At 43.5% G+C, this 26856-nt stretch overlaps 3 protein-coding genes across 6 annotated transcripts in view; 2 read left to right on the top strand and 1 right to left on the bottom strand.

Moving 5' to 3' along the window:
• Nucleotides 1-2191, bottom strand: part of FSAF1 (40S small subunit processome assembly factor 1) — a 10355-nt gene extending 8164 nt beyond the window's left edge. Inside the window, exon 1 of the mRNA XM_074538600.1 lies at nucleotides 1631-2191. Coding sequence (XP_074394701.1) covers nucleotides 1631-2191 — 561 coding nt within the window. The remainder of the gene's footprint in view (nucleotides 1-1630) is intronic.
• GNPAT (glyceronephosphate O-acyltransferase) lies at nucleotides 2126-22106 on the top strand. Of its 3 annotated transcripts, none has more exons than XM_005491116.4 (16): nucleotides 2126-2426; nucleotides 5778-5969; nucleotides 8373-8549; nucleotides 9386-9515; nucleotides 11692-11819; nucleotides 12278-12353; nucleotides 12941-13092; nucleotides 13183-13313; nucleotides 13991-14214; nucleotides 16316-16561; nucleotides 16973-17052; nucleotides 18781-18921; nucleotides 19811-19910; nucleotides 20004-20097; nucleotides 21050-21111; nucleotides 21414-22106. In XM_005491116.4, exons 1-16 carry the CDS (start codon nucleotides 2190-2192, stop codon nucleotides 21455-21457), a joined length of 2214 nt encoding a protein of 737 aa, XP_005491173.2. In that variant the 5' UTR covers nucleotides 2126-2189; the 3' UTR covers nucleotides 21458-22106. The 3 variants fall into 3 exon arrangements, with proteins under 3 accessions (XP_005491173.2, XP_005491172.4, XP_074393558.1); XM_005491115.4 differs by having other exon boundaries at nucleotides 2127-2426; nucleotides 5781-5969; XM_074537457.1 differs by lacking the exon at nucleotides 2126-2426 and adding an exon at nucleotides 2428-2560 and having other exon boundaries at nucleotides 5781-5969.
• PDCD2 (programmed cell death 2) lies at nucleotides 22062-26856 on the top strand. 2 transcript variants are annotated; one of them, XM_074537458.1, is made up of 6 exons: nucleotides 22062-22635; nucleotides 22714-22965; nucleotides 23401-23511; nucleotides 24506-24621; nucleotides 25807-25923; nucleotides 26439-26856. In XM_074537458.1, the coding sequence occupies exons 1-6, from the start codon at nucleotides 22062-22064 to the stop codon at nucleotides 26601-26603; spliced, it is 1335 nt and encodes a 444-aa protein (XP_074393559.1). In that variant the 3' UTR covers nucleotides 26604-26856. The 2 variants fall into 2 exon arrangements, with proteins under 2 accessions (XP_074393559.1, XP_005491175.2); XM_005491118.4 differs by having other exon boundaries at nucleotides 23335-23511.

The raw sequence follows: 26856 nt of genomic DNA, 5'->3' as shown, positions 1-26856 counted from the left end.
GCAATGGCAGAACCCACTTAGCACAGAGTGAAGAAAGGACTGGCTCAAAATGAGCTCAGAAAAAAGTACATCTACTCCACGATTTACACAGATGCCTTCCATCAGCAGTTTTCAGCTTGGAGGGCACTCTCCAGGGGGAACACACTATCTCCTGGAAAGAAAAAGAAGCACAAAATCCCCAGGGAGAGAGAGAGTTCCATGCTTGCTTGTTACAGGAGCGTCCCACATGGGACACTGTGGAGCAGGTACAAATTTCCCAGGATTATCTTAGACCGTCTGCTTTCTGATTTCAGGGAGGATGTTCTGAAGCACCTCTCTGAGTGGAAGCTCTGCCAACAAACTGCCATCTGTTCAAGATATTACCCGTTCACCTTCCCTGTTTGCTCCCAAAGGTACAATCCGCTCAGAGGAAACAGGAGTACTACATAAGCATTACAGCTGAACTGAAATACATTTAATGCATTTCCTTTTCACTCTGCAGGACCTCAGGGCACAATAAGTCACAGGCTCAGGCCCTAGGGTTACGCCAGGGCTTCCCTCTGCATCCACCACAGCCAAACTCCTCTCAGTTCTGCAATTCTATATAGTATAGAATTGCAATTTCAACCACAAATACACCCGGTTATCTTCAGAGCGTTTTGCTAACAAGCGCAACACCAGTATTTTCAGATAAAAAAACTCCAGTTATAAAAAACTTGAGAAAAATTTTAGAGGAAAACATGCTGGGAAAAGCACAGAAGTTTATGGATTCAAACAACTGCTGGAGTCTCTTGAAGTCCCCAGTTCCACGCAATCAAAACCCCAATATCAGTAAGTCTCTCTGAATTCAAGACAGCCATATATTGGCCCATCAGAGCTTATTTTAGAATGGGCTTCTGATGTTATGGCCATAAAGACAACTCAAGGAAAACAACCCGAAAAGCCATAAAATCTGGAGACCAATCAACCCCTCAGCTCAGCTTCCAGCCAAACCTATCCAGACATCCCTGCTGAAGAAACTCAGCTACAATTTTTGGTAGTGAAAAGCAGTTTGGCGGCAGGAAACCAAACCAGTGGACTGATATCTAATGCTGTCATGCCATCCCCCACTGACTACCCAACACCGATCCTCCAAGAACAAATGCTGCTGGTCAATGGTCCAGTGCGGCTGTGATGCCAGAGAAGAGAAGCAAGTTTTGGCACCTCACATCCACAGCTACTGACAGGAACAGAGCAGCACACAGAACTCCTGGGCACTGAAGTAGCCATGAGCCTTATTAGCCTTCCATCTCTTTCACTTCTTGCCGTAACATCAGGCCTGTCAGCAAATCAACTAAGTTTGCTGAAGTGCGCCTATTTCAAACACAGGATTCTTATACAGAGATCAGAAATTGAAAAGACTGGTCTTCAAGTCCTGCCCCCTCCCCTGCTTCATCCTGCCCGTTTCCAGCAGCCCCATCGGGAATCAGCAGGACCAGATGCCATCGAGCTGAGGACGCGGATGGCCAAAGCAAGCGGATTTCAGGCAGCTGTACCACAAGAGGGACAAACACAGGCAGGGCAGGGGGCTGGAGCTCTCCCCGCCCCACGGCGCCCACCGTCGGGCAGAGCCGGCTCGGGGGCAGCGGGGACCGCGCCCGCCCGGCTCTACCTGTGCTGTGCCGGCGGGCGCTGCCGAGGGGCCGTGCCGCTCCTTCCTCTTCCTCCCGCGGAACACCACCACCTCCACGGCGGGCGGGCCGGCGGGGGCCGGCGGGGCAGGGCCGGCGGCGCTCAGCTCGGCCCGCAGCTCCCCGAAGAAGCCGCGGGCGCCGCGCCGCCCGCCCGCCGCCGGCTGAGGCTCCCGTCTCTCCTCTTGCTCCTCCTCTTCTTCCTCCACTGTCGGCGGCACAGCTCTCGCTTCGCCGTCCTCTGCAGCGCGCCGGCCGCCGCCGGGCTCCTCACCTGTGCCGAGCACATGCCGTGGGTCAGCTCCGCGCCGCCGCCCCAGAGCGCCCACGCCCGGTCCCCTCCCCTCCCTTCCCCTCCCCGGCCCCCAGAGAGGACCGTGGTGCCGGCGCAGCACCCGGCCCGGCCCCGCGCACCCACCCAGGTCGTAGAGGGCGCCGAGCACCGCCTCCAGCCGGTGGCGCGGCTCCCGCGGTCCCATGGCTGCCGCGGCGGGCGAGCGGGCCGGCGTGTGACCCCCGGCGGCTCCCGTCGCACCCGACATGGCGCCGCCCATGGCGCGGTGCCCCCGCCTTCCGCCGCCGCACCGCGCCAGGCAGCCGGGCCGGGGCGGCGCGGGGCCATGGGCGCCGCGGGAGGCGGCGGCGGGCGGCAGGGCAGCGCGACGGGCTAGGGCGGGCGAGCGGGGCGCGGGGCGACGCGGCGGAGCTCGCAGGACCATGGCGACGGCGGCGGCGGGGGCGCCCGGGCGGGCGCGGCGAGGGGCGCCCATGTACTCGGTAGGCGGCAGCGGCGGCGGGAGCGGTGCTGCGGGGAAGGGGCTGCTCACCTCACCCGCGCTGCGGCGGCGCTGCTCTCTCTGAAGGGGAATGACGGCGCTTGGCGCAGTCTGCCCCTCCATCCCTCAGCCCCGGTTCGTGTCCCCGGGGAAGGGGAACCGCGCTCCGGAGGGAGGGACGAGGCCTCTCCCGGGCCCCGGCGGGACCGAACGTTTTCCCTCAGCAGTTCACCTTCCCGCGCGCCCTTCGCTGCCTGTCGTGACAGTCGCGACAACCAGAGCTCCCGATCCCGAGCAGCGCCGCGGCTTCCTCAGAGCTGCCGTGGCAGGCCGACCGGGCTGGGGGCGGTGGGAATGCCCCCTCCTGAGGGAGGCAGTGTCCCGGGGTCCGGGCACCGGGTGCTCCGCAGGGCTTCAGCCCGCAGCAACTTGTCCTGCCAGCCGTGGGGAACTCCGCGCTGGGAGGTTGGCGTGGGCATGGAGCGGCCGAAGCGGGTTTCCCCGTGTTACTCAGTGAAAATTACTTTATTGACCTTGCTCGTTCCCCGCAGCTCCTTCGCCAGCCTCAGACAGGGAGGTTTAGGTGTGGGGTGCTAAACCCCACCTCTCTCCTAGCGTTTGGAGGAGGGGACTAGGGAGAGAGGGAAACGGCTCCTTGTTTCGGCAGATTCCCGAACTTCTCTTCTGTGTCTTGTCTGCGTGCTAGTATCCCAAGGGCATCGTGAGCACCATCGTTACATTGCATATCCTAGTTATATGGAAACAGAGGAGTTCCAGGCTCCTGCTGGTTTGCTTCCACACTTCACCACTGTCACAGTAACAGTGCGTGCCACTGAATCTTCTGATGTCCGGGTTTCCAACAGTGTGTTTTCCAAGTGTGTTCTCCACCAGCTGGCAATTGAAGCTGGAACAACAGCTTGGCTGTAATGTGTAAAAGCACAGTTGCAAATCTTTAGTGTTTGGTGAAGTGTGTGGTTTGGCTCCCTCAGTGGTCCTTCAGAACAGGGCGTGAAAATAACTATTGCCATGGAGAGAATTCAGTTGCACATCAAGTCTGAAGAACTCAGACGAAGAGCAGAGGCAGAGAGGTGATTTTTCAGTGGGCCATGGCCATAGCAAAACTGCTCACAGGAGTTGTGCTGGGGAACAGCTGTAGCAGTGTGGTGACTGCTGATGTGGCTGATCATGCCCGTGCTGAGTGCTGCCTTTCTTTGTCTGGATTTCATGTAGTTGCAGATTGCAGGATTTTAACTTTTTGTAACTGACATAAACATTGCTTAGATGTTCTGAGCAATGACTTGTCACATCTTATCTGAGTAGGTGATACTTAGAGTCATTTTCTGCTACTATTCTGAGGCTTTTTTGCCATTATACAACATAAGAGATTTATTTCTGTTTTATTTTAATCAAGGGGATTGATATAAGGTGTCAACAGCAACAGATGGCTGATAGAAACTATTTACAGTCATCTTAACAGATCTTAGCTTACTCAGCTCTTGCAAAATACTAACCAATTGAAAGCTGTGAAAGAAGAGAGGTTGAAAGCTGTAATGCTAAATCATACAGGACAAAAACCCCTAAAAGTTTTAATACCTGTATGGGATTGTTTTGAAAGTCCCTGCTGAGTGTGTTCTGCAGTTACTATGAGGTAATTCTCTAAACTGCAGCTGTGGAAAGAAAAGTTATACAATCTACTAAATGCAATTATAGTAGAGGGATGGTCTCCAAATTTGCCTGTGCTGTGTGGGTAAAAGAACTTGAGAAGGTCAAGCGTTATAGTGGGATTTGTGCCCTCCAATAAAACAAAATTGACTTTTGTTACAGATGAGGCTTTGAAGGATATTTTGTCATTCTTAAGTGGAGATATTCCTGATTTGAGTTGTTTTGTTTTGTTACACCAGATTACCTTGTGGTGATGAATGGACGGGAGCTAAAGGTTTGCTCTCGGCAAAGGTCAGCTGCTGTGACAGTGCTGCTGATGTGGCTCTGGGTGGCTGGCTGGCAGTGAAACCCGACTCCCTCTCCCAAGGCTGAAAACCCAGCTGTCACTGCTGGGCATTTGGCTTATCTGTTGCTGGTGTTCCCCTGTGTGTTTGCTGGCCAGGCTTTCCACTCAGCACCAGAAAAGGTCACTGAAGGAGCTCATGAAGCATGTTTTACCCTTTGTTATCAGTTTGGTTCTGCATGAATCAGATATAGAAAGGGGAGCTAGAATGAATGAAAAGATTCCCAGTGCTACCCTTCAAGTGGAACTGTGGAGGAAGACATAAGCATTTTTATTTTTAATAACTTCCAATAAATATAACTAATACTTTTTTTATTTAACAGAGGCTTACTCCAGTTGTCTTACCTGGTGGCTGTTGCTGCTGGTTTGAAGCTTGGAGAATACGGTTTCACTCTTGGGAAGACAGAGGGGTCATTCATACAAACTGTATGAATGATACAGGAGATAATAGGAGACATCTCTCTCCAGCACAAGGGTCTACTGGCCCAAAGGGAAGAGTTTTGTGTGAATTTTTTGCAGCAGTATTGATCCACAAATTAGTTCTTGGTGCCCTGGGGTTTTTCCTGCTTAGCAGTGGTGGTGCTGATTACTCAGAGGCTGTGCTCTCTTTTTACCTACATGAGCACCATATTGCATTCATGTGGCTGACTGTGAGGTGATTTGGGTTTTTTTAAATTTGTTCTTGCCTGATAATGTTTCATGTACCTTACATCCAAGCTGTGTGAAAGCTTCAAGTCACCAAGGCCCCAGCTACAACTTTTAAGTAGCAGGGATTATTTTCTGTGTGTTGATGATTGGTTTTTTATAATGTGAATCACGGCATTGTCTTAATGAAGCTGTGAGAGTTGGAATCAAAAGTGTTTTAGTTAATACCTATTAATTATGGAGAGGCTGGAGGCAAGGCACTTCAGCTTTAAAAGCCCATGTCTTCTCTCAGTTTCTGTTGTGTGGAATTAAGTAACACGGCATAGGGTGACTTTAAGATCTTTGAAGTTGAAGGGATTAGGGTAAGGGTTTTTTGCAGGGGGGGGAGGAAGAATTAAGTAACATGGCATAGGGTGATTTGGGGATCTTTGCAATTGAAAGGAATTAGAGTGAGGGGTTTTTTGGGGGGGTGTATGTTTGCTTGTTTATTTTGCTTTTTAGTTTCTTTCTGGATCACTCTTGCAAGCAGTTGGTGTTGGTTCCTGCAGTCACAGAGTGTAGCATGCAGACATTACTGGAAGCTAAGAAGAACCCCCAAATGTTGCAGAAGTAGTGCATATCATTATTTTGGTGCTGTAGCCAGCCAAGCAGGTCACCAAACAGTTTGAGACAGTGTCTCATTCTTCATTTGTATGTTCCTAGCAGAAAGAGCTCACATCAAAGAAGAGAGATGAGTTTGAGGATATCTTGGAGGAAAGGCGGTTGTCCAGTGACTTGAGATATGCCATGAAATGTTACACCCCGGTGATCTACAAGGGACTTTCTCCTTGCAAGCCCAACGCTATCAAAAGTGCTGTTCTCCACTCAGAGCAGGTTCAGTATGTTATCAAGCAGGTGAGTCTGGACAATGAGCTCCAGGATGAGGTGGATCACACAGCCAAGCTTTGTGTGGCAGCAGGGAAAAGAGATTGTCGCTGGCCTTGTTAAAATGGTAATTGTAGTTTGGAAGATGGTTTAGTAAATAAATAACTCTTTTGGCAGGAAAAAGAAAATACTGGAGTTGCCACTAAAACTGTCAGGTTCATGAAACAGTGTTTTGATTTTGCATATACAACACTTCATCATTAATTTATCCAGTGTGCCTGACTTCTTTTTTCTTCTTCTCCTCATACTCCACTGTTCTCACCACAGAACAACATTGTGAAAGACATTAGCACTCTCCTTCGTAGCAGATGTTTTTGTACTTTAGGGGTGTCTTGTAGGAACTTTATAGGTTAATGATGCATTTATGAACAAGTCCTAAATGCTACTTTCACTAAAATGAGAGTTCTATATCACAGATAATTCTTTGATTTAGAAATGCTGTTTAAGATGTAACCATATTTTTTGTTCTAACATGAAGGGCAGCTACTACTTTATAACAAATAAAGTATTTTATGGTTAGGCTGGCTGATACTTTGCACTGTCTTTAAATACCTGAAATGTGTGTGTGTGTTAATTAGCAGCATAAACTAATTTCAGTAGCCATAAAAAATAATTGTGAGTGTGTAGAAATACCTAAGGTGTTTTGGTTTGTCCTGAGTGACAGGCTGCTGTAAATTTTTTTCTATTTGTTTCTTTTAATGGCTAGTACTACCTGTGATACATCAAAATGTTTATAATGTGACAAAGTAAAGTATGTCACTCTATGCCACAAAGTAGTTCTGTTTCCATTATGGACTGCTAAAAAGCCAAAAAAATCTTTCAACTCCAGAGACTTTAAAAATGTACTGAAAGAAAATACAGAGGTTTTGATAGAAAGACGTTTGTGTGATGTTTTCTTCTGAAGTACTTTCTTGATAGGAAATTATTTTGATGAATATTTTCTGGCTGCATCAAGTGGTTGAAGGGAGTTAGCAGACCTGCCATTGCAGCCTGGTTCCCAGTTTTGCACTAGAGGTTACTGGAAATTTCTGACTGAGAGTGTCCTGGGCAATGTGCCCAGCCCTCTACAATGAGGGTCCCTCCTGCCTGGGCAGGGTTTGCTCAGCTTTACAGGGGCGTACTTGAATTTGTTCCTGTGCCAAATTGCTGCAGTTACTAAAGTTCAACGTGGGAAGTTAAGGTCATTTGTTTGTTTTAGCTTTCTATATGTGACTGGTCTGGGGTTTTGCTTTCTGATTTTGGGAAGTTCTTAGTTCCATAGTGGATTTGCCCTTAAATCATACAAGTGAACTGTGTGGTAAGCCTTTTGCTGGTAGATGAGAACACAATCTCTTCCTGCTGAATGACAAGAGGATTTTTTTGGCTTTCTAAGCAAGACTGATTTTCTCAGGCTTAAGTGAAAGCAGTTTTTGGCTTCTTTAAGTGGCTAAAATAATCAGTTTAAATACATGTGGAAATATGTAGGATAATAGGTAATGCATTTAAGAAAACACATTTGACCTAGTAGATGTGATAGTAAGGTATGGAGGTAGATTGGAGGAGATGGATTTTCTTATATGTCACAAAATGGAAATAATAGATAAGTAGCACTGGCTTCCAAATGGAGATGAGCTTTTTTGGAGGCTTTTTCTTCTCACATTCCTTTCCTTTCCTCCTCAATGTTGAGTAAAAGTCATGTTCCTTATTCCATAATAGTAAGAGGCTTAACTTTTCAATTAAATATTTCTAATTCAAATACTAAATTGGAGGGATGGCCATTATTTAAGTCTGTTTCAAGGAACTTCAAAAGGGAATGTGCATGGCAACAGAAGAAAGATCATTGATATGCGCACTTGGTAGAGACAGTGCTTTGTATGCAATTCAGCTCTCCATTGCCAAAGGAATGCATCACCAGGAAATGGTAGTGTGATAGGCTGAGGTTCTTTGTAAACACTAACCCAAATGCACTTAAAATATTTACATTTTGACTATCTCTACAAACATAGGCTTCATTTTACTATTGAAAGAAAAGTGCACAGAGTCTTCTTCAGACTGATAATATAGGGAATATTCTTTGAACTTAAATATCCTCTGAATATGCTGCAAGTTAAAACATTCACATGAGGGGAGGTTTTTGTATTTGGGGGGAGGATTGTTGTACATCCTCCCCCTGCCATTGACATCCAAGGTTATTTTAGTTTTTAAGCAGCTTTAACTTGGCTTTGTTGGCTGGCACCAAACAGATCTTGTATGATTAGATCCACACCTATCACATAAAACAAAATCTTGTGGACTATTGTAGTAGTTCTCCTATAGTAGCTGTGGCACATTAGAATGGTGTGCATGGGCAAGGAGAAGGGAACAACTTGTCACTGCTGTTTTGTTTCTCCTTAGCTAGCAAAAGAAATGGGAGAGTCACCTGATATTATTCAAGAAGAAGCCACGGAAATCCTGGATGAGATGGGCCACCGTATGCAACTAGGAGCTGTCAGATTTTTTGCCTTCACTCTGAGCAAAATATTTAAACAGCTTTTCCAGAGAGTTTGTGTGAATGAAGAAGGAATGCAGAGAGTGAGTACTGGTGGGAAGAAAAAGTTAAAATATTTTCGGACCAGTCGCTTGGACAAGAGCTCTAATCACAAATAACAAACGTGAAAAACACCCTCTAAAAAAAAGACAGCACTCACTTTTGTTTATTGGTGCATTTCTTAGTAAATGTGGGAGGAAAGACAGATGATATGCAAGTATTTTAGAGGCAAACAGCTGTCAGGATTTTTTGTATATTTTCCAAATGTTTCCTATAATAAGGAATACCATGTACCTGTAAGTATGTTAGATCAGCCACTGAGAGAATGTTTTCTATTTGGTATTATAAAATAAGAATGCATTTAGCTGAATTAGGGTTCATAGTATAATATTACATGGCTCTTCAGCAAAACCCTCATACAGCTAAGTGTGGTGAAACACTGTGCACCTCTGAGGCAAGAGATGCTTTAGGTTTTCCTCAGTTTCTGGGAACTGTTGTCCCCCTATTTCATTTCAGGATATTGCTGTTCTGGAGGGTGCAATGCATTCCCTGGAAGTCAGCAATGTCAGTCCTGACAGCCCCTATTTGGTTTGGTTCCCATCCCCTTTAAAAGGGATTGGAATTAGACTATCCCATGACAGGGTGCCCCTAGTTTTTGAGTCCTGTGAAGCTTGTGAGTTTCAGGTTGCTACTCTGGAAAGAACTGCTCCCAATTTCCAATGGGTTCTGTGCTGAAAGATCTCTGTTGATTGTGTGGACAGAGAAACAGCCCTCAAGCAAATGGGGTTTTGTTTGCCTTAAGCCCTGTGCAGGTCTGTATTTGCAAATTTCAACAGTCAGTAAATATTGGGACAATATTGTTTGCACTGTTCTTTTTCAGTTGCAACACGCCATTCAGGAGCACCCCGTGGTGCTGCTGCCCAGCCACCGAAGCTACGTGGACTTTTTGATGCTGTCTTATTTGCTATACACCTATGACTTGGCCTTGCCTGTCATTGCAGCAGGAATAGGCAAGTATTTTTTTAACAATGTTTTCAGGATTCAGAGAATTGGCAGCATTCTCTGGTAGCTGCAACTATAAGTAGTTGTGTTTAACTTCTGCTCCAAATATGTCTTGTTAAATCCTCCTTGGGTAAGTTGCTTATAGTGTCTGAAAGCTTCTCATTGGTGCTGAGTCCTGTCAGAGGTGAATATTTTTCTTAGCAAGTTCACCCAGAAGTAGCCCATCCGTAGACCTGAGGCTGGGGCATAGATAAGGGTTGTGAAGAATCCTATTTGCTTTCATAGCCTGGTAACAGGCAAGAACTTGTCCAGCTACTACTGTGGGTGCAGAACTTTTTGTGATACTTCATACAGTTTAAAGTGCAGTTACAGCAGCCAGATACAAAGTACCAGACATCTCATGCTTGTTTCTGATGTGACTGATTCCTTTGAAGTATTGGTAGAACTTTGTGACATGCTGAGAACAGAGCTGGCAGGGAAATGATATGGCATATAAGAGGTCAGGATTTTGGGCATATTTAGTTGTGAAGCAGATGAAGCCAGTAAATTTGTAGGAAACAATTCTTGAGGGCTTGAACAGTGTCTTCCAAGTTAATGTACTTTTTGATAATCTGGATGCTGTCAACACTTAACTTAGAAACCCGATCTTGGAAGTCAGGAGTATCAAACAGGCCTTCTAAGCAGGCAGAAAACTACTCAGGTCTGGTGCAGCACTGTTACCTTTCCATGCACAGGTAAGGTAACCTAGCAGAGATGTTGGAACTTTCTGCTTTACTGTTGTCTGCTTTTCCAGTCAAGAAGTTAGCAAGACTAATAAAAGCTTTGAGAAAGGTCTTGCTCTGGAAGATGAGATTTCCCTGGTGTTTGAGTTTGGTGCATCTGGGTGATGCAGGTTAGATTCACAAGTCCATGTTTCACAGCTGCCTTGATCAAGGTGTTGCAGTTTGCCTGTGGTGCATTGTTCAGAATCTGCCCATGTGTTGTTATAGGTATTAGTGCAATCCTTTGCTGACTTGGATTAGAGTATTTTTGAGTTTTGGACCTCAAAATAGTATCTTAAGATATTATTAATTTAGCTTACAAGGTTTTTTTTTTTAATGATTAACATTTTTTGAATGTTTTGGATGCTTCAGGGTCAAAGTTCTCCTAAAGAATTAGGGGCTTTTAGCTTGATGCTGCCTGCATGTATGTATTATTTTAAATTCCTCTGGAGAAAACACAGTTCTCTATGGTTGTAGTTGTATTTCATACCTGCATATCATGTTAGATATTCACAAAGTCACTCTCAAATGAGCACTTGTGCTGAGAGGAGAGACTCTCCTGATATAGGTGGTAAGTGCCTTTGCTTTCTTAGTTATCTCTTGGCTTCAAGCATACAGAGAGGTCTGTAGGGATTAGCTAAGGGAAGGTAAAGTTGCCAGTACCTCATACAGTACATTAGCAGGAATCTAGCTGGTGTTGGGATGATGTTTCTGCCACCTGTGACATCTTCAGGGCAGTCATTGCCAGTGTTGCAGCTATAGAAATGTGAATTTATTTGGCTGAGTGAGTATCTGTTCACCAGTGTTTCATGGATTGAGGTGGCAGGGAGTTTGGAGTGGCACGTTGCCAGCTTACATGTGGACTTGTTTAAAATGCTTCCATAAGAACTTTGTTAACATTAAGTGTTTTTTCCTGCTTTTTACAAGTTAGGCATTGACCTATCACTGCTTAAAACTGAAAAACTATAAAATAATTTTAGCTGGTTTGGTGTACATCCCCCAAAGTGATGAGTCAGGATCATAGATGGTCTAATGTAGTTTAACTGGCTGCCTAATTTCTGTGTCTTCTGGAATATGTTCAGTAGGAGCTGCTTTTTTCTAAAGATGAGTGAGATAATATACTTCAGAAATTTAGTCTGTATTATGGCTGAACTCTGGCCATCTAAATTATAAAAATGAATTGCTCTAAGTGAATGCAGCTTAAAAAATGGAAAACCTATTATAATATGCCATTTTTGTCCATATAAGTCTTGCTAGACAATTTGAAAGCAAATAAATGCGTTGGCAACAAAGGAATCCTTGAAAGAGATCTTCTGTATTCTGGTAATGAGTGTGATAGAAATTTTGTGGTTGATTCTGCTGGCTGATATTAATCAGTAAATTTTGTGTGTGTGATTTTGGTTTTTCTTTGATTGTTTTTCAGATTTCCTTGGAATGAAAATAGTTGGTGAGCTGCTACGAAGGGCAGGTGCCTTTTTTATGCGACGTTCCTTCGGTGGGAACAGACTCTACTGGGCAGTGTTTGCTGAATATGTAAAAACCATGTTAAGGGTAAATAACTTGCTGAGATCTCAGAATGTGTACTTAAGAAGTACTCTGTTGGAACAATTTTTGTGAGATATGCAGGATGTCTTGGCTGTGTGACTGAAAGTCTTCATGGTGTAAGCACTGAGTAAGTGCTTTTTACCTCAGGTGCTGTAGGTGAAGACCATGTGTGCACTCTATTATTATTACACAGTTCAGTAAGTGATAAACAAATTACTCCTCATCAGTTGCTTTGTATTGTTTGCCCATAGCTTATGAAATACTCAATATTTTTGTTAATTAAACTATATGGTATGAAAAATAGAATGGATGAATGTAGGCTTACAGATAAATGAAGTTAGATATGTTTGTCTTTCATTATAAAAACCAACTTACTTACATTTGAAGTATTTAAAACTATTTGTGGGCAATAAAGAAGAAATTTTTTTCTGACTAGATTTTGTTTGTATGTTTTACTTTTGAAGAGTGGCTATGCCCCAATTGAATTTTTCCTTGAGGGGACTAGAAGCCGCACTGCCAAGACTCTGACTCCAAAATTTGGTATGTTTATTGAAGATTTGGAACTTGTAATATTATTAGTGTTTTCATTAGTGGCCATGTGCTTTGTAAGTTCTTTGGATAGAAAGGGATGTTAATGTAGAGGGAAACTGGGGAAGTCTGTCAGAGTATGGAAAACACCATGGCTGGGTTCCGAGGCCATACAAAGAACAGCAATACATTTCACTTGCACTCTACTGCTTTTGTTCCCTTTGCCCCATTGTGTGCTAAATTCAATAACTCTTCAACATTTTCTTCCTATACAATAGGCATCCACTAGCCAGCAGGGAAATATTGTAGTTCTAACAGTAAAAGTAACCAGGAATCTTTAGAAGGAAGATGCTGTGCGAGCACAGAGCAGTGCTGCTGAAAAGAGCACAAACAGCTGTCCAAGTGTTGCTTCCATTTACCCTCTGTTTTAAGGCTTGGGCAATGTCTTTTGCTTCTGCTTGCTTGAAGAGAGAACAGACACAGTGCACACCTATTAGCAGTTTCTAAAATACAAAGATATCCTTTTCCAAGTTAAATTGCAGTTGCCTTTCCCTCTTTTAAAGAGACAGGTGATTCATGGTTTTTTTCCCAATTGGCAGGTCTTCTCAGCATTGTGATGGAACCCTTTTTCAAACGTGAGGTCTTTGACACATACCTTGTTCCCATCAGCATCAGCTATGAGAGGATATTAGAAGAATCTCTCTATGCATATGAACTCCTAGGAGTCCCAAAGCCCAAAGAATCTACATCTGTATGTAAATTCCTTAAGAACACAACATAAGTGGATGTATACACACCCTGTAGCACCAGAATTTAAGTTTTCCTCTTCTCATTTTCATAGGGGTTGTTAAAAGCCAGGAGAATCCTCAGTGACAATTTTGGTACCATACATATCTACGTTGGCCAGCCAGTGTCCCTTAGAACCTTGGCATCTGGGAGGATCAATCAGTGCCCATACAATTTGGTTCCCAGGTACTGCATCTTTCCATGATGTATGCACAGGAAAAACGTTGGTTTAGTCTACACCTATGGGAACTAACTAAGATGTTCTCTTGTACTTTGTTTTCATCTTCTCTCACCTCCCTCCATCTGCCTGTTCAAACTGCTGAACCTGTTTGGTCTGAGCAGAGGCTTATTGTGCTTGTGACTGGGTGTTTCTGAAATGAATTGTTCCTTGTGGCCTTCCCTGTGTTGAGAAGACGCCCCTTTAAAATTTAATGGTGATGCATGAACCAGGCAAAACTCAGATTCCTGAGAATGTGGTGCTTTTGCCGCTTAAAATTTTCACCTCCCTCTCACTTCTTGCATTATTCCTGCAAGCTGTTAAGTGACCATATGTCAGGGAGAGCTGTAGCTGTGACTGGATTGTGTTGCCTTTGCAATTTTTTCTGTGAAACATAATGCTTTTGAATTTTGTTTGAAGACAGCAAATATACAGCATCAGTAGAGAGGTCTGTGCTTCAGGTACTGTCATGCAGCTACTGATGCTTTGCTCTATACTTCTGTTTTACATAGCACACAGAATCACCCTATAGATGCTAGGTGCTGTAAAATGACAGATCTGGGAACAATATGAAAGAAATAAAGAGGGGTGTTATTTCTATTAGACTTTTTGAGCTCTTTACCTTAAATTGCATTGTTTTTTTCAGGCATCTTCCCCAAAAGCCATCTGAGGATATCCAAGAATTTGTCAGTGATGTAGCTTATAAAATGGAGCTCCTGCAAATAGAAAACATGGTTTTGAGCCCTTGGGTGCTAGTTGCTGCTGTCCTGCTCCAGAATTTGCCAGCTATGGAATTTGAGCTTCTAATAGAAAAGACTCTGTGGCTTAAAGGCTTAACACAGACTTTTGGAGGATTCATTGAATGGCCTGGTATGCAGAGAAAGTGTTATTTCTGTTCCTCTTGTTGCTTATGAAAAATAAATTATATTTCTATGGAAGCAATGTACAGTAACAGAATTCTTAGAGTTATAAATGGATTTTAGGATAAGCTAAAAATTATGCTGAGATCTGACAGGTTTTGACTGAGCCTGTTGAAGATAATACTTTGAAAAACAGGTGGAAACAGAACAGACATTTTACTGTTGTATCATGTGAGAGGGAAATTATAAGGTACTTTGTCAGAGTGCTATGGTTTGTGTAGTGTCTGTGTTTCTGAACTGTGTGTAAGTCACAGGCAGTTGTCTGATCTGCACCACTTAACTCTGTGTAATGCTACATTTCCTGCTTGGTATTGACTACAGTGTAAGTTGTTACTGGTGCAAAAAACTAGCAGAAACAAATGGGTGGAGGAAATCAAAACTCTTAGTTGTCTGTTTATTTTTAAATTTCATTTTATCTCCAGAAAAGATGATTTATATACACCCCCATATATATATATGTGTGTATAGTGTATATATTGGCTGCTGAAAGGTTGATTGTGCTTTCAAACTTTGTTTGAAACTTCTCTCTGTGAGCCAGAGTGACACAGGCAATTTTAGAACCTCGGGATGTAAGTGGTAAAGCTAACAAAGGACAGTATTGTGCAATGCAAGTACATTTACCTTTCTGCTGTAGGTAGACTTAAGTCAAGGATCTTTGCTTTTGTAGTCCTGTGTATAATCAAGGATCCCTCTCACTGCTACAATAAAGAAATAGGAGCAGGCTACTGGTATAAAAGAACTCTGTCACCTCTGGGAAAAAAAAAACCACTTCTTTCAGGGATTGGCACTACAGGGAATGCAGGCAAGGTCTGCTTCTGCCAGACTAGTAAAAGCAAGAATTTCATGGCAATACTTGAACAACATTTAGAGTCTTACTACACAGTAAACTGAAAAATATACCGCATCCAGATTTGCTTATTTATTTTGTTTATTTTCTTAGCAACAGTTAGTAAGCATTTACTTTAGTAGAGTTGTCATGTAGTCAGGCAATAGCAAATAGGCATGGTAATGAAATGGAGGAGTGACAAGAGCTGAGTGGATTTTGTTGGAGTGTGCTGTCTGTGCTCGAAGCATCAGTTGCATACTGGGTTTGTTGTTTTGGCTTGGATTGTCAATTTGAAAGAATTTTAAAGGCCAATTTGCTGATGCCAGCAACTGCATGTATGCTCTCCATTCTGGTCTCTAAACAGCTGGTTATTTCTGCCCTTAATCACGCTGGTTGGTTGTTACAGGCAAAACATTTGCAAAATTTTATATTCAAAACAGGAAGTGTAAAAATTACTTGCACAGACTTCTGCTTCCTATTGCATTGAGAAACTTGGGAGCTTTAGCAAAACTCGAATGAAGTAGGTTGAAGGAGTAAATAAGATGAAAGGAGACTCTACATGAAATCTGTATTAAAGGAAAGGAATATGATGGGTTTTTTCTGTCAGAGGCTATATTGATTTGATATGCCCGTGGTGCAATGAACATATAAAATGTATTTTAGTGTTAAATATGAAGTTTTTATTGCTTGCTTGTCAAATTGTTTCCAATTTGTGCAGGGAGTGTTTCTCATTGAGTAGGTATGTTATGTAACAATATTTATGCTAAGAATTTTTATAAATTTAGTTTGGGATGAGGCCTTGCTTATGTATGAGAGTTGATGAAAAAGTTTATAAAAAGATTTGTACCTATGATTCAAAACTTGTAGTGTCAGAAATGCTTAAGCAGAAGCATAGTCTCTGTTTCCTTACTAATGAATGTTTCCATCAAACAGAGCCTTTTTCCGTTTGAAGGCTCAGAATATTTGTTCCAGAGACAAAGGAACAATTACAATTTGCAGTTGTTATTAAGTGGAAGAGTTCTAAGCATTTTAATTATAGAAATGTCTGAAATTTGTTCTCACCATGTCATACTATGCCTGGTTTGCCAGTTCCTGGTATGGATTCTATTGGAACAGCTCTCTAACTCTGTTTGGTGTAGTGTCTGAAATACTGGTGCATTTTGGGCTGTTTCAATAGAGTTATGCTCCCTTTTGCAACTTCCTGAGTGCTGTATTTTCCTCCTAGATAACCTGTGTGCCAAAAAAGCAGTCCTGTCTGGCCTTACCCTGCATTCCAACATCGCTGGCCTTGTTGATGGCCACGTGGTCCTGAATGACAAGGGAGTGGAAGATGGAGCCGTAGGGGAAATCGTCTTCAGGCACGCGCTGGCCGTGCTCATGTGTGCCACGTACAGGAACCAGCTGCTGAACGTCTTCGTGCGCCCGGCCCTGGTGGCAGTGGCCTTGCAGATGGCACCCAGCTTCAGAAAAGGTACCCTGGGGCTCTGGGGAGCTGCTGCCTTTGCTCCTTGTGCCTTCAGCTGGGAGAGGAGCACCAGCTTCCTGTGACTGCTAGTGGCAGCTATCCATTATGCTTGGGATAAGGTGGATGTGTTGGGAGGGCATTGGGGATATTTTGCTTGGCTTTTTTTTGTTTGTTTACCCTTTGATCCTTTTGTAGGATTTGATTGTGGCATCTAATGCATGTTCTGAGAAGCTGCAAGCCCCCGCTCTTTCCTTTTCTTTACAGCTGAATCAAGTGCTTTGAGTACTTGCCGTTCTGTTTGGTTTCTGCCTTTGTATGTATGCTTCAAATGCCAAGTCCATATTTTATTTGAAGTAGGTACTCTCTTAAATAAGGAGTAAATGACTCTTCACTTGCATTTACAATATTTTTTTTCAGAGGAAGTCTATAGCTGCTTCAGCTTCTTGAGAGATGTTTTTTCTAATGAGTTCATCTTCTTTCCTGGCATTTCATTGAAGGTAAAAATATCCCTTATACAAAAATACTGATAGTAATGCAACCAATTAAAATAGCATGATTCCAGGGCTCTGCTAAACAAGTGCTTTGTTTACCTACCGGGATTTTACCTTGATCTGTAAGTGGGAGAACTAAAAAGGGGGTCATTATGTTGATTGCAAAATATTGTCTGAATCCACAAGGTTGTCAATGCAATTTTTTTCTCCATTCCAGTAAAAAATATTAAAAATAATTAAATTGCCCAATTCTGAACTGTTAAAATGAACTGTAGCACAATTTTGGCTTTTTTACGTAAAGCTACCAGTCTTCCAGCACAGATCTGAAAATCTGTGTTAAAGCAGTCTTTTCAATGAAGTGTAAATGCTGTCAGGGGTGCAGCCTGTGAAGGTTTTAGAAGTGAGAGCTTTCCTAATGGCAAAATAGTTTCCCTCTTAGAGTCTTTGGAAGCTTTACTTGCATCCTTTTTTGCTTGAAAAGAATTTCCCCTCATTTTACCTCCTGCCCCATGCAGGCATTAGTCATACAAAGCCAGTATTGTTCCTGCACACTGCCTTATTCCAGGGCTTATTCCAGTGTGCCTGTGTGCATCCCTAGCACAGCTGGATACAGGCAAGCTGGGAAAACTGCAGGCAGCCCTTGGCTCTCTGCAGGACTTGCTCTGTCAGTTTGTACACAAACCTGCTGGGTCAGGGCTGGCTCTGGTCCAGCCTGCTTGAAATGCAGGTGAAAACACATTTATCAGTTAAAAAGCTGGTTCAGCCTCACACCCAATATAAATTGGTATGTGTAGTTTTTAATTGGATTTTAAACTGATTACATGTTATTTTTATCAATTCTGAGGACAAATGTATGATGGTGATAGTTATGATCTTTCCTGCCTTAAAAAAGAGATAGTATAATTTTCACAAGAATATTCAAGACTTGCAAATGTATTAAAATCTCATAGATTTTTATATAGATGAGAACTGGGCCTTTTTTAAAAGCTGACTGGCACAGCTAAGTTCTATTTCTTGACAATTTTTTGCTTCTTGCAGCTTTTTTGAAATAGCAGAAAGTGGCAGGGAGCAGGAAGGTGGCTGGCTATGACTGACTTTGCTGGAGTCAGATGAAAGAGTTGCTGTGATGCTAAGGGATCTTTTAGCCACCCACTCACCGCTTTATTCATTGATATGTCTGTCATGTCCTTGTCCCATCCCTTTGTGTAATCTGTTCCCCTTTTGCCCATATTGGCAGTAAAATGGTTTTGACCTTGACATTTCCATACTTTGTAACTTTTTGGCCATTTGTTTTCTGTTTGGTAGAGGGCAGGTCAGTGATCTGTATTATCATTTATTGCAAACACTGGACATGAGATAAAGGCAAACCCTTCGTTTAAAAATAGGTAAATGAATGAAAAACACCCCCAGGAAAAAACCCTAAACTGGACAACCTGACCATGTTTTGACAAAATCCTGAGGGAGCTCAGGCTGGCTGTTGCAATAGCAGCCACAGCCACTTCCTTTGGGCCAAGGTCTGTTGTGCATTGAAGAACTGCTGTGTTTAAGAACATGTTCCCACTGCCTTTTTATATAGGTATTTTTGGGAGACAGAAAAATTTTAGCTCAAGTCTCTTGACAACTGAGTTCAGAAATGAAAGTGGTGCCCTGTTGTGGTTTCTGTTGTTGATTTTGTGGGAATGGTAGCTGCACTTTTGTAAATGTTAGAATTTTAGTTATGCATTTCTTGCCCAGGATTTTGAGGAAGGATGTTTTCTACTCACAAAATGTGATGCCATTCAAACGAGTCAACAGGAGATTTACCCTACTGACAAAGGAAGTGGCACAGTGTCTTTCTTGTCAGCTATGTTCAGACCTTTTGTGGAAGGTTATCAGGTATGTTGTCCTTCAGAAAATGATCTCTTTTTTTTCCTGTGTTTTGTAGGGAAAGTAAGAGAGCTGTGATACCTCTGTGTAAATAGGCTGAGAAATACAAAAGTTAAGAAACAGCAGTAATAAATCTTAAACCCACCCTTCCCCAAGGATCCCAATTTTAGCTTTTGGCTCAGACTTGTCCAATTTGCCAAAGCAGTAACTGCTATGTGATGTTATGGCTCATTGTGGGTTTATGAGATTCATAAGGAGTGTGCTGCTACCAGGTTCATTGTTCTTTTTTATGAGGAGCTCTTGCTTAATTCATTTTATGTGGGTTGTCCTGCCAGGTGTGGAAATAAGTTTGCATCTCCTATCTGAGAGCTTTTATAGGAATCATTAATTCCACCCATTTCTCGTTGAATTCTTCTGGTTTTTCCCAAGGTTTTAATAAAATGAAACATTTACATTCCTGTAGTAAGTAATACATACAAACCCAGAAGGATAAAATCTCCGCTAAATCAGTATAAGATTGGTGAGACTGGAGGTGTTCAACATAGTGGAATGTAGTTAGTGATCTGATGTGTGAGGTGTACTGATGTGCCCATTTTTTCTCATCTTCAGAACAGGTATTGGTTTAAAAAAGTTAAACTGTTTTGAGTTGTAAGAATAAGAATGTAAAATTAATGTCTAAGGTAGCTATTATAGAAATATGGAGTCTTATTTTCACATTGTGATTCTTTTACCTGTAAAACAGTAATAAAACTTTCAGAAGCCCTATGCAATACCTTTTGAGGTCCTCTCCTATGCTTTTCAAAGTGGATAGTATTACTTACAAGGACACATCTCTTTATAACTCATTACAAGCTGACAATCTAAAAGAAAGGAATGCTCATTTTCTTGAAAATGTTAGTTAATTTTCAGATACCTCTCAAAGGAAATGAAAGAAGCATTTACTGAGAAGCAGTTTATACCTGGAGTCCGCAACTTTGTTTTTCAACTTCTTGAGAAGGGTGTGTACAGCTGTTACTCAATATGGTTTTACAGGAGTAGCCTATTAATTGAAAATTATAAAAATTTTAATTGTGTTTCTGTCTTCTCCATAGGGAGTACACAATGTTATGAAGCACTGTCTTCTGACATGCAGAAAAATGCCTTATCAGCTCTTGTGCAACTGGGTGCAGTGAAGAAGAAGAAAATGTAAGTAAAGTTAGATACCTGGTGTATAGAAATCTTAGTGGCAATTCTTAATGTCTGAGCTCCTGGCAGACAACCCTAACTGCCTGAGCACCAGAGGTTGACTGGAGTCATAGAGAAGACCCAAAAGTTCCTTTCTGTACATGATGTGGAAGTGGAATGGCATGCCCTCACAGTGGAAAGACTCCAGTGGGACCTAACAAAATTCATTAACTCACTATTAGGCTGCTTCTGATTCCCTTTACCTTTTGGTTTTCAACCTTCCTCCCTTTTTTTCTTTCTGATAAGAAAAGAAGAGCACTGCTTATTTGTAATACTGTGTGCTACAGTAAGCCTTGTGAGGCAATGTAGCAATAATCAGGAATGTAAGCAATAATCAGGAATATCATTAGTTTGAGGGAACTTCAGCACTGAGATGATCTCAAAGCAATTTAACTGAAAGCTTGATCATTTGAGTCCTTTTACACAGTTCATGGTTTATAGACCTAAGATTAAAATGCACCTGTTGCTGTATGGTGTTATTCTGTTATCAAATGAATTTGTGTTGTGGTGCTCATTACTGTGTTTAGAAGTGTGATCCTGGAAGTCCCCAATAGAACAAGTCCCTGCAGTGTCTTGAGTGTTCCACAGAACACAGATGGCAGCTGATGATCTGAGCTATTTCCTTATGCCTCTGTTCATAAAATGATTAGGTTAAGGTAAATGTCTATAGCTAAATTCACCTTTCAAGTAAAAGGAATAAATTGAGTGCAGCAGAATTTGGGGACTGTGAACAAGAGAAAAGGTAAAGAAACCATGACTGTTCTAGAGTAGAAGTCTGACATGTCCTTAAAGTTGATATGTTTGATGGTATGATGAAAAATATGTAATTATGAAAATGTTTAATTCTGATTATTTTGTAGAAATTACTGGAATAAGTAATATTTCTTGAGTAAACTTTTTTTTGTAATTGTAGGCCCAGTGGATTCACTTATAATGTAAATCAAGAGGCTGTTAGTAAAATCCTGGACATGTTTGGTAAGTGTTCGCTAATCAATTTGAAGAGAGCTTCTCAAGTTATAAATTACTTTGGACAATGCACATATGTTAGATGTAGTGATTTTAGCTAGTAATTCCATAGACTTAAATGCATAAAAATCTTAGTAATATTTTTTTACAATGCTTTTTCTGGTATCATTAGCTGCAGCTTTGAAATCTCCCTTCTTTATTTCACATACTGTGCAATCCAGTGACTGAGGGCAGTAAAGTAAGAAGTAGTTTATTGGCATGGTGTTTACAGCATGTTGATCAGAAATGTTCAGTGTGGGTTTTTTTGTTAGATGCTCGGATACCTGTACAGAAACCTGTGGCTGCACGACTCTGAGTGGTCCCTGATGCTGAGAGTGGATGTAAGCTCCTGCTGAGAACATGGACCACTGCCCCACTGGAGCAGGGATAGGAACAGACACGATTCCCCTCCTGCCCAGCCAGCCTGCAAGCGTGGGAGGCACAGAGGTGTTTCTTCAGCTGGAAAGCTCTCCATTACCACTTAGGAATTGCTGCTGAGGGGCTTAGAGGTGTATGTACATCCTCACCTTGTTTTGTTTTTTTCAAACAAATTAAACATTGTCTCTTTTTTTAATAAATATTGAAAGAGATGTGCAGAGCAATGGCTACCTACATACATTTTTCTAGACTTGTAACAAGGAATGTGATTGGTTTCAAGTATTTCATGGATGTGAAAATGTAACAGGGAATTAAAAGACTTGCTATTAAAATTAATATTTAGAAAAAAACGTTGCTGGCTGGCTAAATGTAAGGCAAGGCCCTCATGAATGAACAGCACAAATCAAACCTTGGGCAATAACCAGAACTGATAAATGTATTGGGTCTTGTGTTTTGGTATTTTGTGTTTGGGTTGGTTTTGTTGGTTTTTTTTTTTGTTGTTTTTTCTAAGGCAGCTTGGCATTATTTTAATTACTTAATGAATGTTGTATTTAAACATTGAATTAAAGGACCGTCGATTACGTGTCTGTCGTCTCTTCCCCCCGTATCACCGCTTACTGCGTTGTCCCTTGAGGCGGCAGAGTTCTGCCGGAGTTTTCCAGGGTTTTTATTTTTCCCAGTCCGCTCCCTGCTGCCGCGTTACAAAGGCGGAGCCGGGGCAGGCTGAGCCCGGAACGGAGCTGGGGTGGGGCTGGGAGAGCGGAGCCGGCGGAGCGCCCGCCCCTCTGGGTGCGAGTTGGCGGACGGGAAGCGGCATGGCTCCCGGCGTGGAGCTGGGCTTCGCGGCGGCGGCGGAGGGCGCGGGCGGTGCCTGGCGGCTGCACAGCACCTACTTCCCCAGCAAGGTCGGGGGGCGGCCGGCGTGGCTGGGCGAGGCCGGGCTGCCGGGCCCCGCCGCTCTGCGCTGCGGCCGCTGCCAGCAGCCCTGCGCCTTCCTGCTCCAGCTCTACGCGCCGCTGCCCGGCCGCGCCGACGCCTTCCACCGCACCCTCTTCGTGTTCGCCTGCCGCGGCGCCGCCTGCTACGGCCTGGCGGGCCCGGGCGGGCCCTTCCGCGGTGAGGCGCGGGGGCGCGGGGAGGGACGGGGCGAGGGCTGCCGGCCGCCGCCCCGCTGACCGGCGCGTCTCCCCGCAGTGTTCCGGAGCCAGCTGCCGCGGCGGAACGACACGTACCCCGAGGAGCCGCCCCCCGAGGAGCCGCCCCCGGGCCCGGCCCCCGCGCCCCCGCGGCGCCTGGGCAGCGGCGCCGCGCTGTGCCGCGTGTGCGGCTGCCTCGGGCCGCGCTGCTGCGGGCGCTGCCGCCGCGCCGCCTACTGCGGGCCCGAGCACCAGGCGCTGGACTGGCGGCGCGGGCACCGCCGCTCCTGCGGGCAGCACGCCGCCGGAGGTGGGTCCGCACACACCGCCATCGGGGGCCTCTGCAACGGGAACTGACACCCGTGCCAGCTGTGGTTAATGCTGCACCGAGCTGCCGAGCCGCAGCTCCTGAGCTCTTAAATGCCGCTGCTAGCACTGTTTGGTCTGCCTTCCACGCCACTTGGATTTACAGAGGTTCAAAGCAACAGGACGCCTGTTGCAGTTTTCCGCTGTCCTTAACATAACAGTGTTTCTTACCTTCAGGTCAGGTCTAGCAGTGATGTAAATCTTTCTTGCTCATGCAATGCTTCTGCTATGTAATTTGCTGTGTAGCTTTTGGGGAGAAGGACGTGAAATACGAGATGATGTTGTGAAGTGGTGTCTGTCTTCTGTTTTCTAGATGACTTGGCAAATGCAATTCCAGAGCATAACGAATTCCTTTTTCCGGAATATGAAATTTTGATAGAACCTGAGGAACCAGAACTTCCTGCTGACAGCACTGATGATGAACAAGGAGCTGAAGGTACATCAAAGGATGCAAAAGAACAAGAGGAACTTGGAGCTGCAGGCACTGCAGGTCAGAAATAACGTGCTGCCTGTAATTCTTCCTGGTTATGCCTGTTATCACATCTTTAAAATATCAACTACTGTGCACATTTAGCCTTTTTTCACCAGAAGTTTACAAGGAACACTTAAAAATCAGTCATTTGCAGTGCTAGTTTGTTGTAGACATCCCATAATATAAGTTGCTTTTCTGGGAGAGACTTACTAAGCTCTGACCCCAGGAGCTGTTGAAGCAGCTGTTGCACTGTGTCCCTGTGTGCTTCCAGTAGGTCAGGAACATCTCAAGTGAGAAGGACAGGACTGAGCACCTGCTGCTGGATGCTGCTGAAATCAGCACATTGTTAGATTGCCTTGGCTTGACTCAGTTCAATTTGTCTTACTTTATGGAAAATAAAATTTTTCTTGTCTATGCTAGCAGAGAACTGGTTTGAGGATATTTTAACAGTTGAAGTGCAGGCTCCTTCCTCCCTGCTCCTCCTTAATTCACAGTGGGTTTGCTGCAAGTGTCTTTGAAGACACCCCGGGTGGAGAGGTTGTGGTGGTGCCAGGGAAGGATGCTGGGTTCCTGGTGGTCCCTTGCTGTGGTCCAAAGCTGTCTCAAGAGTGTTCAGTGGCCCCAGTTGATGTGGGTGTGGAGTGTAACAGATACACTCTTCAGTGCTAAAAACTGAAGCCTGGCACATGAGCAGCATGCAGGCCTTTTTCAAATGTGGTGTCCTGAAAGTTCTGTAGTCTTCCTGATATCTGCTGGGAGCCATAAACTTTGGTAGATTAACTCCTTCCCTTTCCAGTATTCAGTACTGACATCTGTGTTTAAAATGCAGCTAAAACTATTAAATGGACCTGTGTGTGACCAAATCTTAACGTGCCATGAAAATAAAAAAAATCTTAGATTTATGCCAGGAATCACTTATGAAGCAAAATAAATTTACACGTGCTAATACTGTTTTTAATTTTTAGTGTCTTATATCAGCCTGTAAGTTTTACTGTTCTTTTTTCTTGCTTAGATGGAGCATTTCAGTCCTTAGATGAAGAGGCATTGGAAGCAATGGCAAAACACGAGACTGCAGAAGAAAAGATCTTCCAGATGTTTAAAAAACGAGTAGCTGGTGAGCCAGAGCAGGTGAGAAGATGGGGCAGCCTTTGAAAGTAGTGGTTCTGACACAGCATCTTGCTGCACATGCAGCGTTTTGTACTAGTTAGAAATGGGGATGCCTCCTCATCCTCTACACACCTAACCCACACCCTGTCATCTTCCTTATGAACTTAATTTGTGCCCAAGTAAGAGTTTAGCACCTGCTCAGCCATCTTAAACAGCTGCCGGTCAGGATGAGGTGGCACGAGGGTGCTGAATCCCCCCCAGTGTGGAAGGAGCCACCATCCTGAGACATGGTTCAAACCAAAGGACATGGGAACCACTGCGCTGTTCTCCAGCCTGCAGCCCTGCTAGAACAAAAACTGCAGAGAAGAGCTCTGTCAGTGTCACCAGCTGCATTGGGGGGTGGCTTGGCTCTTTTTAAGGTTGAAGGATGGCTTTAGAATTTCCACTATTTAAAACAGAAATCTTTCCCCCCATGCTATTTCTTACTGCAAAAGGCTAAAAAGCTACATTGTCAAACAAAACCATGGTCCCTGGTTTCATTCAGAGAAGACACAGTCCTTAATCCATCAAAGTGGTGAAGAAGAAATTCTCTCCATGTTTTGCCTGGTAGCTGAGGGGTTAAGGTGCGCACTCAGAAAGTAGGAGACTTTGAGTCTGTTCCCTTCTCTGCCTTAGGTATGTGCCTCACTCTCTGACCATCTCTCTACTGACTGATCTGTCCCAGTGTCCTTTTGCTGATCATGTGTGATTTGCTAATAACTGAAAAACAAAGGATATGAAAATACCTTTTGGAACATTAGGCTAGTCTGCTTGTATTTAGATGCAGAACTGCAGACAGAAAGATCTGGATTGCATTCCTAACTGTGTGCAGGTCTGTGTGCTAACTCTCCAGCTGCTTTTTCTCTGTCTCAAGACTGTAACATACACAACCTTGCATTTCTGGATCCCTTGGTTAGGGAATTACAAATAATCCCCTGGATCACTGAAAAAATAGGATATGAATACTTGCATGATTCACATAGTTAAGAAAACTTATATAAGCAGCCTGTCTTATTTAGAATGCTGCATTTGCAAATTATATTTTGCCATGGTTGTTAAACTGACCTTTTTCTGCTCTATCTACATACAGCTTTGTGTCACTAAACACCTATTTTATAGCAAGATGAAAGGATAGTCACGAGAACCTAAATTTCTGCTGTGTTTCAGATTATTAGATACTGCAGAGGAGGAGAAGGTCCACTCTGGGTGTCAGGTGAAAATAGGCCTGAAGAAAAAGATATCCCAAATTGTGTGTGTGGTGCCAAAAGGATATTTGAATTCCAGGTATGTAAGCTCATTTAAAAATAATACAGGTAATGTATTTCCGACTGAGGATCTAATTGTTGGCTTGTAAGTTGAGCAAGAAGGTTGAAGTTGCAACAAACTAACTACACTAAATGATTGTACAGAGCCTTTATTTACTCCTATAAGTGCTCTTTCAATTCGTTGTGTGCATTATAAATAAGTTTGGCTGGAAGCATTCAGCTGTAGAACTTTGAATGCTAGAGGTGTATGTATGATGAACACACTTATGTCATGGAAAGGCAAAACAGAGTTACTAATGGAATTTCAAATGGTGGGAGGCTCACAAATCAGGCAAGTTTTATAAGGCCAAATGAAACTTACCTAGAACTCCAAATTTGGTTTATTTGAGCTGCCATATACATAGTAGCTTCAGTTGGGATTTTGGTGTAAGAGAATATAAATTCTTACACCAAATATAGGACTGTTCTTCAGGAGAAATGGGGAGAGGGGAGAAGTCTGTGGCCTGCCTCTAAACCTTTTGGTTTTCCTTGAAGATTATGCCACAGCTCCTGAATCACCTTCAGGTTGACAGCCTTGGAGAGAGCATTGACTGGGGAACGCTGGTGGTGTACACTTGTGCTGACAGCTGCGGCGGGGAGAGTGCATACCTGGAGGAGTTCATATGGAAGCAAGACTACTCCATGGGCTGTACTTTATGAAGTTGAGTCATCCAAGTGGAATACGTGATTTGTTTCACTGCATCTCTGCACTGTGCAAACAGGTAGTTGAAGTAACTGATAACAGTGCATCTTGTAACAGTGATAAAACTGCTGTAACTAGACCTTGACAGCCTCTCTTGTGCTCCAGAGGAGCTTTTACTTCAATCTGGTAATGAAGCCAGATGCATTTGTTCAGAAAGCTTTATTTCAAATCTCATTTCTGGAAGTTTATTAAATAAAGATGAAAAACTTT

Source organism: Zonotrichia albicollis, chromosome 3, assembly GCF_047830755.1.
Source record: "Zonotrichia albicollis isolate bZonAlb1 chromosome 3, bZonAlb1.hap1, whole genome shotgun sequence".
NCBI classification, from domain to species: domain Eukaryota; kingdom Metazoa; phylum Chordata; class Aves; order Passeriformes; family Passerellidae; genus Zonotrichia; species Zonotrichia albicollis.
Note: the sequence above shows the minus strand (reverse complement) of the source record. Positions and strands in the feature narration are given on the sequence as shown.